This window comes from Aspergillus vadensis (genome assembly GCF_003184925.1).
Source record: "Aspergillus vadensis CBS 113365 unplaced genomic scaffold BO88scaffold_31, whole genome shotgun sequence".
NCBI lineage: Eukaryota > Fungi > Ascomycota > Eurotiomycetes > Eurotiales > Aspergillaceae > Aspergillus > Aspergillus vadensis.
In genome coordinates, this window is record NW_020292069.1 from 369,314 (window position 1) to 383,029 (window position 13,716).

General features: G+C 53.9%; 4 protein-coding genes across 4 annotated transcripts; 3 read left to right on the top strand and 1 right to left on the bottom strand.

Moving 5' to 3' along the window:
• Positions 1-764: 764 nt before the first annotated feature.
• On the top strand, positions 765-2,989 carry BO88DRAFT_438838 (Zn(II)2Cys6 transcription factor; the record flags this gene model as incomplete). Its single annotated transcript, XM_025709687.1, has 2 exons — positions 765-824; positions 893-2,989. The coding sequence occupies 2 exons, from the start codon at positions 765-767 to the stop codon at positions 2,987-2,989; spliced, it is 2,157 nt and encodes a 718-aa protein (XP_025558195.1).
• Positions 2,990-3,623: 634 nt separating this feature from the next.
• On the bottom strand, positions 3,624-9,140 carry BO88DRAFT_438839 (aureobasidin A1 biosynthesis complex; the record flags this gene model as incomplete). The annotated part of the gene is made up of 1 exon (XM_025709688.1): positions 3,624-9,140. The coding sequence occupies one exon, from the start codon at positions 9,138-9,140 to the stop codon at positions 3,624-3,626; it is 5,517 nt and encodes a 1,838-aa protein (XP_025558196.1).
• A 1,188-nt stretch (positions 9,141-10,328) lies between these two features.
• On the top strand, positions 10,329-11,329 carry BO88DRAFT_474703 (uncharacterized protein; the record flags this gene model as incomplete). The annotated part of the gene is made up of 3 exons (XM_025711840.1): positions 10,329-10,609; positions 10,674-11,116; positions 11,181-11,329. The coding sequence occupies 3 exons, from the start codon at positions 10,329-10,331 to the stop codon at positions 11,327-11,329; spliced, it is 873 nt and encodes a 290-aa protein (XP_025558197.1).
• A 1,090-nt stretch (positions 11,330-12,419) lies between these two features.
• Positions 12,420-13,703, top strand: BO88DRAFT_474705 (uncharacterized protein; the record flags this gene model as incomplete). The annotated part of the gene is made up of 1 exon (XM_025711841.1): positions 12,420-13,703. One exon carries the CDS (start codon positions 12,420-12,422, stop codon positions 13,701-13,703), a length of 1,284 nt encoding a protein of 427 aa, XP_025558198.1.
• Positions 13,704-13,716: the final 13 nt, after the last annotated feature.

Below are 13,716 nucleotides of genomic sequence, written 5' to 3' on the forward strand. Positions count from 1 at the left end.
ATATCTAGATATACATGGAAAGAATGGCCTAAACTGAGCAGTTGACCAAGTCGCAAATGTTAGTGTATTTTACTATGACTATACTATACCGTGGCTGTACTTACGCTCTTCAATAGTTCCATTAGTTACTTTATTCTAATGATTAGCTATGTAAACCCACCTTCTCTTAATTAGGGTCATCACATTTAGGGCGGGACTAAAACCCTAGCAACATTCCAGTATTGAAGTGTGAAGGGATATAGTATCTAAAATCCATGCAGACTGGTGATTTAATACTTCCAAATAGAGGCATCCCTATCTCCAAGGTTACTCATTACTATATGAAAGGTTTACAGTATTATGACATGGATGGGATGGCAGATCAGCGATCGCTGCAGCCCCATCCGGCTTAGCCGCCGGGCGCTAAGCAATTGGGAAGGGGGGGAGTTTGCGTGTATTTAGGCACAACATTCTTCGCCCACTTCAAATATGTGTGATTGTCTTCTCCTTCTTGTTGCTTTTCTCTTTCCAAGCTTTTTTTAGCGTAGCGTTGCCCGATCGTGACCTCCACCTCAACCAGCCTTGGCTGACTTGGCTTGTGTCTCCACGCGGAACGGGACACTGTCCCCTCCCTCTTCTCTCTCTCTTTCTCTCTCTCTTATCCATCGTTACTAAGTCAGTGCGTTGGATCTGATGCCTGTCACAATTTCCCCCGCCTATCCATCGACATTCTTCATCATCATCACCACCTTCACCACTACCACTACTTGGTAGACTCGTCCATCATGGTCTACTGCGGTCGCCCTTCAACAAGTTGCAACAATTGTCGTGCCAAGAAGAGAAGAGTAAGCCATTCCTGTTTGTGTCCCTTTCCAAAGACATTTTGGCTCACATTCACCCTCCCCCCGAAAAGTGCGACAAAGCAGTCCCAGAATGCGGCCAATGTTGGCGCACAGGTCAGAAATGCCCTGGATACAGAGATCCCTCCAGTCTCATCTTTCGCGATGAGAGCACACAAGTCATCAACCGCGCTCGCTCAAAAGTTTCCAAAAGGACTTCGACGGCCACCCCATCCAGCCGTCTTTCAGTTGAGCGCACACCAACCCCACCACGAGCACAGAAGCAGCAGCAACAAAAACAACAACAAACACCACCACAACTACAACTACAACAACAACAACAAAACACCTCCGCACCAGACTACACGATTCAGGCGAACCGCCCCTCCGATGTTGTCGACGAGGCCATGCTGGACATGAGCGACGTCGATGTCGGAGTCGGCATGTTCGTCGGCGGCAGCTTCATGCCCGAGTTGATGAGCTTCCCCGACCCTTTCAACCCGGATGAGACTGCGCTCTTCTCCCTCCCACAGGATGCCTCACCCAGCTCCATGCCGGTATTATCGTGCGACCGTCCTGGCTCCGCTATGTCTATTCCTGCCTCCATATCTGGCCCACGTTCGCATGTCGGCGCTTCTAGTGTGGGCGGCGACGATCTGGCTCTGGATCAGTTACTCCCTGATGACGGCACCAACCACGGCGACCGCCAACGGCTAGATCAGAACAACAACAACTTCACCAGCAATCAACCTGAGACTATACCACGTCCCTTTTCCTTACCTCTCGTCATTATCGGTCTCGATTTCTTCCTTTCTCACTACGTCGTTCGGCAGTCTGGTCCTTCCTCCGGCTTCTTCGACTACGCCCCGGCCATGCTGGCGCAAGATGACGGCGGCGGCGACATGCTCGAGGGTGCCATTCTGGCTCTCGGCCTCAGTGGGCTCGCTCGCACCACGAGCCAGGCCGACCTGTTGACTCGGTCCATGATGATGTACACCCGCACCATGGAGCGCGTGAATCTCGCCCTCGCCGACCCCCAGGCCGCCCGTCGCGACAGCACCATCGTCTCGGTCCTCGTCCTCGCTCTCTACGAGTTCAGCAGGGCTTCTATCGAGGGCTGGAAGCACCACATTGAGGGTGCCACATCGCTCCTCAACCTGCGCGGCCGGTCCCAATTCTCCACCCCGACCGGTCTGCAGATCTTCAAGGATGTGTTCTCCCAGCTCCTCACCAACTGCCTGCGCTCCGGCTCCCCCATGCCCTCAAGCCTACGCATGCTGCGCATCGAGGCCACCAACGCTCTTAGCGTCTCGGATCCCTACTGGGTCGCCTGCAGCGGCATGGTCGAGCTTCTGGACCTCTACCAGCAAATTTCCCCGGGCGGCTACTCATTCCTTGCCACCACTGCCGGCGCCACCTCCGTCCCTCCCGATTCCTCCAACTCCCCCTCTACTACCTCCGGTTCTTCCCCCGCTTCTACCTCCTCCATGTCCTCCGGTCCTTTCAAGGGTACCAACATCTCCATTGAGCACCTTGAGCGCTACCTCTCCCAGGCGCTCGAGATTGACTACCGCCTCGAGAGCACCTTCTCCAAGTGCCCTTCCGACTGGCAGTTCACCACCCAACCCAACTCCAGCAACAACTACGATCCGAATCGCATCCAGCGCGGCGGCGTCACCCACATCTATCACGATGTCTGCATCGCCGACGTCTGGAACAGCATGCGCATCTGTCGCATCCTCGCCAACCACGCTATCAGCCACCTCCTACTCAAAGGCGCCAACACCGACAGCAACTGGTTCTTCACCAACAACTACGCCGAGCGCCTACACCAGGCCACTCAGACCATCGTCCGCATGCGCGACGAGATGCTCGCCTCCGTGCCCCAGCTCATGGGCTACGCCACCTCCCCATCACAGGAACTGCAGCTACATCAGCAGCAGAAGCAGCAACCGCACGAACACTCCAAGAACATCCCCGGCTTGGCCGTCGGCGGCTACTTTGCCTGCTGGGTTCTCCTCACCGTCGGCTGCATGCACAACCTCGGCCACGAGACCCGTGCGTGGACGGCCACCCAGTTGCGCCGAATCAGCTGCGAAGCAGGTCTTGCGCAGGCAGATGATTTCGCCAATTTTGTTCAATCAAGCAACCTCCGTCCACCGTTGTGTTGAGAGTGTTGGGAAGCTTGATTCTAATGTAGATATTTAATACAGCGATACACTGGATATAGAGCATATACTGGACATATTGGGTTACGGAAGTATATATATACTGTTATATATATTGCCACTAATGAGAAGTCAACGAAATTACCTTATCTGCAAGAGATTTTCAGGTGTTCGTAAATGTCAATTCTCGCAGGTCGTAGTTTTGCTTATTCTGAATCTCTTGGCATATTCGTATAAAATCGAATACCTTAGGAACTGTGAAGTCAATATGATATTCTACTTAACTCTGAGACTAATGTCAATGATACTGCGATTGCCAACAACACTAATGCATACTGCAGTGAAAAGGAGTTGCAAGGACCACAACAGCACTTTTGAACTCCTCAAAGATTAAATTAAACAGCGAATATCTAATTGGACTAGAAATAAACTAAGGCAATAGCCGAAGATTAAGATAAAAAAACGACAAGACGAAGAGAAAACAAGAACAAGAAGTATCATCACCGAAAAGGGGAATAGAAAAAGACAAAACAATCAGTCCCAAAACCTAAAAACAGCGATGCCAAACCTCCAAATTATATACAAGCTATCTATCTAAAGAATAGCATCATCGCAGTCCACCACTCATTATAAACATCTACTGCTGTCTCTCCTCGACAAGTCTCACAGGGTCAAACACTCCATCAGGGTTATGCAGTATCTGTTCAAGCGAGTGATTCAGAGTCACCAGCAAGCCCTGAGCCCACTCCTGAGTCATGAACTCGTATCCCGGCCAGCGGTTGTTGTACGTGCAGCGCAGACGGAACTTCTCGTCCTCGTTGTCACGTCCGGGCCAGAGCTCCATCAAGATCGGGTAGCCGTGGTTGGTCTCCTTCCAGGGAGCTTGCAGGTTTTCCTCGCGGGTGAAGCCGGGCAAAGTCTTCATGTTAGTCTTGGGGAGGCCGCTGGCATCGAGATCGACCTCTTCCTTGGGGTAGGCCTGCAGGATGATAGTGTTGTCGAAGCGACGCGTCAGCTTGGCAAAGTCGATGGTGGGGCAGGGCATCTCCGAGTACTCCAGGGAGTCGACGTATTGGGTGAACAGCTCCTGGCAGATCTGGCGGTGCGTGCGCTTCGTTGGCCCGCCGTTTGCCTCGCTCTTATACGCGTCTGAGAAGACGATGCGGGTGGGGAGAACGTCTAGCATCAGGGCCACGCAGCGGAGGGCCTCGGGGCTGTGGCGACCGTGGAAGACGCTGCCGAATTGCACGTCGAGGTTGGCGGCGGACGGCTCCTGGCCGGCGCTATTGGCCTTGACGAGACTCTGCGCCAGGGTCATGGCCCAGGCACCCTGAACAATGGCCATGGGCGAGGGGAACTTGGCAATCTTGCAAAGGGAGAAGAGCTCGTTCAGGCTGATGGAGGACTCGAGGATCTCGCAGGCGGTGTCCTGGGTGGTGCGGAGCGAGGTGAATTGTCCAGGAACGACACCCTTGAGCACTCTCTGGCCAGCCTTGAAGGGGGCCACACCGGCGAGACGTTGCATCCAGTACATGCTGGTAGCGAGCCAGTCGGTGCTGTAGTGCTTCTCGACAGGGAGGCGCATGCCGACCGCAGGCAGGTTGCTGGGAGGAACGCCCTCGTACGCCTGGGCGAACGAGCGGCGCAGGAAGTCGAAGCTCATACCGTCGTAGATGAGGTGGAAAAGGGAGAAGATGAGGACGTGGTGCTTGTTGTCGGCCGAGTGCACGACGTGAACAACGGCACCGGGGCGGTCCAGACGGATATACTCCTCGGCGCTGCGCTGCGCGTTTCCGATGGTCTGCTCCCAGAGGCTATCCGGGCTGGTGTCGTACTCGTGCACGACGCTCCGGACCATGGGCAACTGGGCACGGGGGTGCGCGGTGTTGAGGATGCACTGGGCGTAGGGGCTCAGGGGGTGGTCGACCTGGACCCAGACGGTGCGGAAGGCGTCATGGCGCTTGGTGACATCGACGATGGCCTGCTCAAGGCGGGCGGGGTCGAGCTCGTTGGGTACATGGTAAACAAAGTGCTCAATGCAGGGCTTAGTGATGTTCATCTCCTCGGCCTCCTCAACGAAGACGAGCATCCGGGTCTGGACACCGGTGGCGGGCAGAACCTCCTCGATGTCCTCGCTGGCAATGCCTAGCGCCTTGACGCACTGCGGACGGGCAACAGAATTGAAGTGTCGCAGCTTGGTGGCGAGTGACATGGTAAGCAGCTCCTCTTCGTCTTCGATCTCAATGTCCTCGTCCTCGTCGGAGTCCTGGTCCAGCTCACCCTGGGACGAATCGCCCACCAACTCGCCAATTTTCTTGGCTAGATCAGCAACCACAGGGTGAGCGAATACATCACGCAAGAGGATATTTACATTCAGGCGTTGATTGATGCGTGCGGCAACACGCGGGGCCATGAGCGAGTGGCCGCCAAGGTCGAAGAAGTTGTCGGTAATGCCGACGGCATCGACATTCAGCACACTGGAAAGCTCTTCGCACACGACACGCTCCAGATCTGTGTGTGGCTCAACGATCTGGCGAGAGGTCTTGGTCGCCTTGCCAAACACGCTCGCCAGTCTAGCCAGCTCCTTACGGTCCACCTTGCCGTTGGCGTTGATGGGCATCTTATCCAGCACGGCGATACGTGCAGGGATCATGTACTTGGGCAGTGAGGCCTGTAGCGCCTTCTTGAGCAGAGTCTCAACCACATCAGCCTCCTGACGGCGCAGGGGGCTGTTGGTCAGAGAATCTTTGGACCGGCCCTCGTGCTCAGTTGGGAAGCGGAACAAGGGGCGCAGACCCTCGACGCGGTGGAAGACGGCGTCAAGACCGCCGCGAAGGGAACGCTGGCGCGCCCAGCTCAGCTCGACTTTGAAGCCAGCCTGTTCAGCCAGCTCAGCCAGATCTAAAGCTGACAGGGCTGGACAACGGTTGGCAGCCTCACGCTGTGAGGTGAGCCAGTTGGCTCCCCCCTCAGTCTTGTCATCAAGCGAGTCGACGATGTGGCGTTCGAGAATGGTCTTGCTGTAGGGCACGTTGCTCACGGCAACCGTAGAGGCGGTCGAGGACGCCTGCAGGAGGGCTAACAAGCCAGCACGATCCAGCTGCTTGGCCTTGAAATCGACCCAGGAGCCCTCGCTGATATCCCGAATAGCCTTGGGCTTACCGTCCTGGCGCTTGTGGATGACGGCCGCGAAACGGTAGCAGCTCAGCTCGTTGGTGGCCTTCATGCGCTTGGGGAGGATCTCGACGTGCTCGACAATCTCCGGGAGGCGGCTCGTTAAGTTGGTGAAAAAGGCCGGGTCGGCGAGCAACTCTTCCTCCTCTGCCTCCGCCTTCGTCAGCTCGTGTCGCACTGCTTCCTTGGTGGCAGAGGAGCCTAATTGATGCAGAGCCCTAGTCGTGCAGAACTCGCGGTAGATGGCCCAGGAGCGCATGTCGCCAAAGTAGATGCGCTCCACGCCATCAATAGCCAGCAACTTGTCCACTACGGAGGAGATGTACTCTTGCGTGGGGAAGTACTGGGCCACCGAGTTAATCACCACCATGTCTGGATGGTTAAGCTCGCCCAGGGAGTCGACGTCGATGGCTGTGCCGACGCGCACGTCGACCTTGCCAGCCAGGGACGGCCTTGCTTGGGCCATCTTGTTGACGAAAGCAGCGGCAGACGCAGACGGGTCAAGCCCGACATAGCTGTTCAGGTTGTTGATGAGATTAAACAAGATCATACCCGTTCCGGTTCCGATCTCTAGGACATTGCGTGGGTATCCGCCATTACGGTACATGTGGTGTATGGTGTCATCCAGCCACTCGTTCATCTCGGCGGTGTCGATGAGCTTGCCGTCGTACATGGACGTCCAACCCATGAAGTCTCTACCGACCTTGGTGGTGTCAATTCTGTTGATGTCCGCATAGGTGCCAGTCTCGAAGAGATCCTTCCAAGTCTCGACCTGGTTCTCAAGTCGGCTGTTGTCGCCGGCGTCCTTCTGGTTCTGGGAGTCCTCCTGAGCGGCGGCATCCGCGATATTACCTTGGACAGTGACAAAGCTAATAAGATCCGCCGGCTCGCCCTCGGGTTGATGCACCAGAGTCACAGCATCGCTTACAGACTCGTTACGCAGGAGAGCATGCTCGATCTCGGGCAGCTCAACGCGGTGACCACGGATCTTGACCTGGAAGTCCATACGGCCAAAAAATTCGATCATGCCGTCCGAAGGACGGTGGCGCACTCGGTCACCGGTGCGGTAGGCCCGGACAGACTCACCGTTGATAATCACCTGCACGAAGCGGTTCTTGTTGAGCCTCGAATCGGTATATCCACGGGCAAGACCGTCACCAGTGACGATGAGCTCACCCATGACTCCAGGAGGAACGAGGCGCTGCTCGGGATCCATGATGAAAGCGCCCGAGTTGCTGATGGCCACGCCGATGGGCATGCCATTGACACACTTCTCGTTGGCCGGGACTTTGTAGATAGTGCTGAAGGTGGTGTTCTCGGTGGGACCGTAAGCGTTAACGAGGTCACCCTTGATAATGCTCTTGGCTTGGGCAGCATCGCGAGGATCGAGACGGTCTCCGGCAGCGAAGAGTAGTTCCAGACCGGAAAGAGCATATGGGGCATTGGCGAGGCACTGCTTGAGGAGGGCAGGCGTGAGCATGCAGGACCGCACGGCCTCCCGCTGCAGCACCTGTCCCAGGGTCACCGGGTCGATGACCGTCATGTAGTCGATGCAGACGATCGTACCGCCATTGAGCAGCGCGGCGTAGATCTCCCACGTCGCGGCGTCAAAGGCCAGGTTGGCAACGTGCGCAATGTTGCCACTTGACTGCGTCTTGGAGGCCACATTGGTCTCGCGCACCAGGCGCACGATGCCGCGGTGCTCCACTTGGACACCCTTGGGCTTGCCCGTTGACCCGGACGTGAACATGACGTATGCGAGGCTAGAAGCCGTGGGAGTCGGCAGAGCGCCAGAAAAGTGCTGGCCTTGCTCGTCTAGGGCCTGGGCAATGTGGCAGAAGCTCACGTCCTTGAGCTGCAGAGCGGGAGGCGCGACGCCGGCACCGAGAAGGACGAGCTTGTCTCCATCGACCGCAGAGAGGATGCTCTCGAGGCGGCCAACGGGAACGTTGACGTCGAGAGGTAAATAGGCCAGATTAGCCTTGAGAATGGCCAACAAAGCCATAATTGTCTCGCACGACCGCGGTGCCAGCACTGCGACCATAGTCTCTGGGGCGAGCCCACGCTGGACCAGCCAGTGGGCGAGCCGGTCCGATTGCCGGTCCAGTTCCGCGTACGTGAGTTGAGAAGACGAGTATGCATTCTTGACGGCAACGGCGTTAGGGCTGAGAGAGACCTGTCTCCGGAAAAGTTCGACGACGCTGGACTCGCGCGGGTAATCGGTGCGCGCAACATCTGTGAGGCCCATATCGGCTAGTGCGGAGAGGCCCTGGGTAAGAGGCATTGTTGAGACGAGGGCCTCGGGTGTCTTGACGCCACGGCCGAGGACCTCAGTGAAGACAGACTCGACGAGGCGGATGGACGAAGCTTCAAACAGATCATCCGAGAAGATGATGTGACCGCTCAAACGCTGAGCCTTTTGGACGAGATGGAGTTCAATGTCATACTTGGACGTGGCAGCCTTCATACTGTCGAGCTGTAGGCTGTTGGCATCTTCTGACAAGTGAACTGCAAATATCGTCTGAACAAGCGGGTTACGAGACCGGTCGGCGGCACCAGGACGCAGCTCCGAGACGATCTTCTGGAAGGCAACATCCTGGTGGCTAGATGCCGTGCTGGTGGTCTGCTGGACCTGTTGAACGAGCGCATAAAAGGAGTCCTCTGGCTCGACGGTGGTGCGAATGCATAGGATGTTAGTGTTGCTGAGGATGGGGGTGCCAACGGTGGCATCGTCGACTCCGGTGAGGCGGTAGTGTGTCGCCCTGAAAGCGGCGAGGAGCACCACAAAGGGGGTGAACTGGTGTGTCTGGCAAAAGGTCTGGAGCTCCCGGTAAAGCTGGTCATTGAGGGTGAAGTGGTGGACCTGCGCCTTGCCAGAGGAGATGGCCGACCGGGGCTTGTCGCAGAGGAGCTCCGCGGGCTGGCTTCCCTCAAGCTGCTCCTTCCAATATGCGAGCTGACGTTGCTCTGTCTCGGTCATTGTGATAAACTGATCTCTTATGTTGTTGGGGTGGTGAAAGGAGTGAAATAAGACAAAAGCCGGCTAGACGTGTAAAGAATGAGAAGGTCAAAGTGAGGAAACGCCGAGATAATGGGTATTCAAAACATGTTCATCCCCACAAAGCAGCCATCCTGCCTTGTTGTCCTTTATATATAGAGGAAATGCAATCATGGTGTCAGCAGTGTTCCTGGAGGATCGCTACACGAAGATACCCAATTCTAGTTCATGATCCTCCGGACTGACATTGTCTGGATGTAGTAACGATCATGAAGAGTGCTAGTCCCGCTGGAAAACGACAAAGTAGGGTGGATAACGCAGGTTTCTAGAAGTGGCCCCCAGTAAGATATTAGGCTTGTTTGTTCAAAGGAAGGAGACGGTAATTGCACGTGTTTCTAGTAGGCTTAATCTCACTAATGAGGGCTAGTGGGCAGCTCGTGAGATCAGGTGACCGCAACCTTTAGGGGCAATGCTTCAGCCATGACGAACAAGCCTTAAGGGTGGGCTAGCTACGTAGATCGTGTGGCTCTGCAAACGACGTAGTCAGTATACTCAAATTAGCATCGAGTGCGAGGTAAGAGAGTGCTTTGGACGTATGAAAGTGGAGGATTACCGGACAAGAGTTATGGGGGATGGGGAAATGTTACCCAAAATGGACAGCTCGAAGTTCCGGTAAAAGGAAGGAAAGAGTGACGGAACAGGGTTAGCGGCACAAGATGACCCACCAAAGGAGATCTCATGGGACTAAACCCAATAGGAAATAGACTAGCCGGCAGCTATCCACGGCCGCCACATCTTGAACCTATTCCTAATACGGTATGCTCGATGTTAAGTTGTTCCACATGGAGATGCCCGAAACCCTCAAATTGTCATAGAATGCCTCACCCATCGTCTATATTCGAGTGCACAGCCCGAACACATTGCAATCTTTTCATCATATACCTGCGCCACCACGGGAGACCGCTCTCTTATTTTACCCCGGGACGTTGGCTTCAGTTATTTATTATCTTCGCATCGTTATATCCTATCCTTCCAATACATTTCATCAGATCATACCAGTTTTCCCGGGCCTTCAATACCTGCCCTAAACCTCACAATCTAGATTACAATCGCCCCGCAAAATAGCCATCTGCCCGCCGTATTCGCCGCTCCGGCCCACCTCAATTCAAGATGACGTTTCGCTATGAAGATGGTATCGCGGTGTTGCAGCTCATCGCCTTCGTGCCCTGCCTCTTCCTCGCCCTTCTTTTGTGTTATCAGCAAGGTATGAAGGCTGTAGCCTCATGCTGGAGATTTCTCATTATCCTCGCCTGTCTCCGAATTGCCGGCGCTGTATGTCAGCTCATCAGCATCACTGACGACTCGATCGATGTGATCACCACAAAAATCACATGCGACTTGTTGGGCATCGCGCCGCTAACCCTGGCTGCCGTGGGTTTGCTGCAAAGAGTGTAAGTCACAACCTGATATCCACCAATGCGTGACTTGAGACTGACGTTGGCATGTCTTGTTCAGAAATGCCTCGATCAACAAGCTCTCCAAATGGATCTTCATATTTGTCAGCATCGTCAGCTTGGTCGGACTGGCCCTTGGTATTGCCGGCGCTATCAAGGCCCTCGACACCTACACCATCCCCGCCATGCTCCAAGCCGCACTGGGCATGTTCGTCGGATGCTTGGGTCTCCTACTGGCCATTATGGGGTACCTGACCATCTACCGCAACGAGATGCCTCGCAACGAGAGGATCATCCTGTACTCAGTATACGCCTGTGCGCCACTACTTATTGTGCGCACCATCTACGGTTGCTTGGGTGATTACACGAATATCGAGAAGTTCAACCTGTTCGAGCCCAACCCCACGGTCAATCTATGCATGGGCGTCCTCGAGGAAATTTTCCTTATGATTATCTGCCTCGCTGTCGGCTTTTACTGCCCCCCGCCCAAGGAGCCTCAACCCGGTAAGTCGTGTCGCTTTAACGTGATGTGTCATTCTCGTGACGAATACATGCTGACACCTTTTAGAAGAGGCTGCCCGCACGAGGAATTCGGACGAGACCACCATTGTAGAGAAACGCTCCTCTGAGCCCAACGATGCCCGCCCCGACACCATGAACAAGGAGAAACTGGCTGAGGAGGGACGCATGGGGACCCCGGTTGCCGAGGCTGCGTAAGGTCTGGCTGTCACTTCACACGTTATAGAGTGCCTATAGCCTTGCTCTGTCGCGGGAGGCGACTTTCATTGCAATGAACTTTGGGATTGGTCCCTGCTGCAAGTCCAGATATCTGGCGATTTTTTGATTAATTTGGTATGTTTGTTTTCAGCGTTAAGCACCCGTTCATTTCACGCAAGCCGCGAGACCTAGAATAGAATGCTAGCAGTCGCTAAGTAGCAATTACCCCTCTAGGAATGATTCTGTCTCTTTTTTCCAATCCTTTGAAAAGACAATGAAACTTGTCATAGAATGAACAAAGCAGAGTTATCCTGAGTCATGCGACACTTTGCACTGAATAATGTTAAAACGCATGGGCTAGAAGGGTTTCGATCGTCGGGCAGACAAACAGAACTAAAGCTGTTTGTGTGTAGCCGAGGGGGGCCTCAAGGCGCAGGCTCTATTTCGAATGCTTGACGGTGCCATTGTACCCTTACAACGTATCACATCGAGTACTTCGTCAGCTGGCCCGAACTTTCACCTACCGACCAGAGAATATATGACCTCGACGTCCACAATTGGGCCAGACCGCACTCGATACCAGCTGATAGAATCTGACCACACACAACCTCTCGACATATCGATTCAATCAAAGCGAATATATATATATATATATATATATTTAAATACTAGCGTAATAAACCCTTACGGTCATATAATTGTACCAGTCATTCGTCCTTTTTAAGGCAGTATCCAGGGTGCAATGATGAGTGCGCAGCTTATCTGCACTTGGTGTCTGTACGTGCTACTTGCGTCGAGACATTGATTCCTGACTGAAGACCTTCGTGGATAGAGATGTATGCGCTGATAATTTATTGCGTGACATGATTCTGTCTATATCAATGGTAGCTGATGGTCGCATTACTTCAGACTGCATCATCATCCCCGCCTCCCCTCCGGGCTACGCTGTATGTGGCGGAAGCAACCTCCGTCCACTTTCTCGCTCTCTTTTTAAAAACTCGCGCCTTTCAAACTAATTATATCTAATAAACCCATTGAAAACACCTCCAGATACCCGCAAAACCCACCAAATCGGCTCACACAGCCCGCCATGTCCTATGAAATCGCCGCCACCCGCGCTGGTTTCACCTCTTCATTCGGCCGGTTCCGCACTACACGCGGGTGCAATGAACGTGTAGATAGTTCCTCTCTCCGAAGGATGTTTCTACCCAAGCTCAGCCGCGAAGGTCAAAAGATCCTGCGAGACCGCACCGATTTTGTCCGCAGCCAACTACAACACCATGGGGTGCCTTTCGAGGAAGACCAACTATCAGGCAACGGAACGCAGCTGATGAAGAAAGTCCTCCAAGAAGGAAAGTGCGACAAAGTACCCGTACACATCCTGGCCCTGGAGGAGCAATTACATCAGGAATGGATTGCTTCAAGTAATCTAGAGGTGCTGTCTTCCAACCCCGAGTGGGTGATAAAGAAGTTCTTCATAAGAGCTGGGGAACCAGATCCATACCAGACGAGGACAAGCACTGTCGTCGGGGTTTCCTTTCCTCGATATAGCGAGTATCGTCCAGGGCGCTTGCGTGAAGCTGCTGATCAGGTGGCGGGCTTGCATCATGATACTGGTGTGGGGCCGGAGACACAGACAATATTCTTGGGATGGGATAAGTCTGCTGTTCGGGAAGCAGCAAAGGAGCATGCGAATAAGGAAAGGAATGAGATTCAGGCTCGGGAACAGAGGAGAGAAAACGAACGCACGAAAATGCATGCCGACTACCTTGCGGCTCTCGGACGGAGGAAGGGCGCTACGGCAAGGAATAAATCGCCGGTCGGAAGTTATATCGTTGACTGTCAGGAGATCGAGGATGGATGGTCAAGTCTAGCGGGGGACATGGTACTTGAAATTATAAGCACACAACGAAAGGGGAAGTTTCACGCTACATTCAATTTTGGTGTAGTGATAGGCGTTATGATCATATTTGAGGAGCATATGACTGAGACCGACGAAGAGGAGATTTGCGACGATCACGAAAAAATTGGAAAAGGAACTAAGAGAAAGACAATCGCCCAGAAACATAGCAGGCCGTCGAAGAAAGCGAAAGCAGAGAAGACGAGCGAATCCTACACATACCGGTTAAAGCTCAGATACCGTGAAACTAGCGAAGGTCAGATCTTTTTCAAACCAAAGTACGGCACTATCAAGTTTAGGGATGAAAAATTCGCAGCCTTCACTGCAGAGGTTGTGTTTCCCTGTATTGGCTCTGGGGTAACTTTCACTGCACGGAAGGTGTCTGATCATCCATGTCCAAGTGGTGAGAAATGGAAGTACTATTCCGAGGAAGCATATGAATATGCACGAGTTAGTAGATGGCATTCAGCGTAGCCTTGTAGGATCA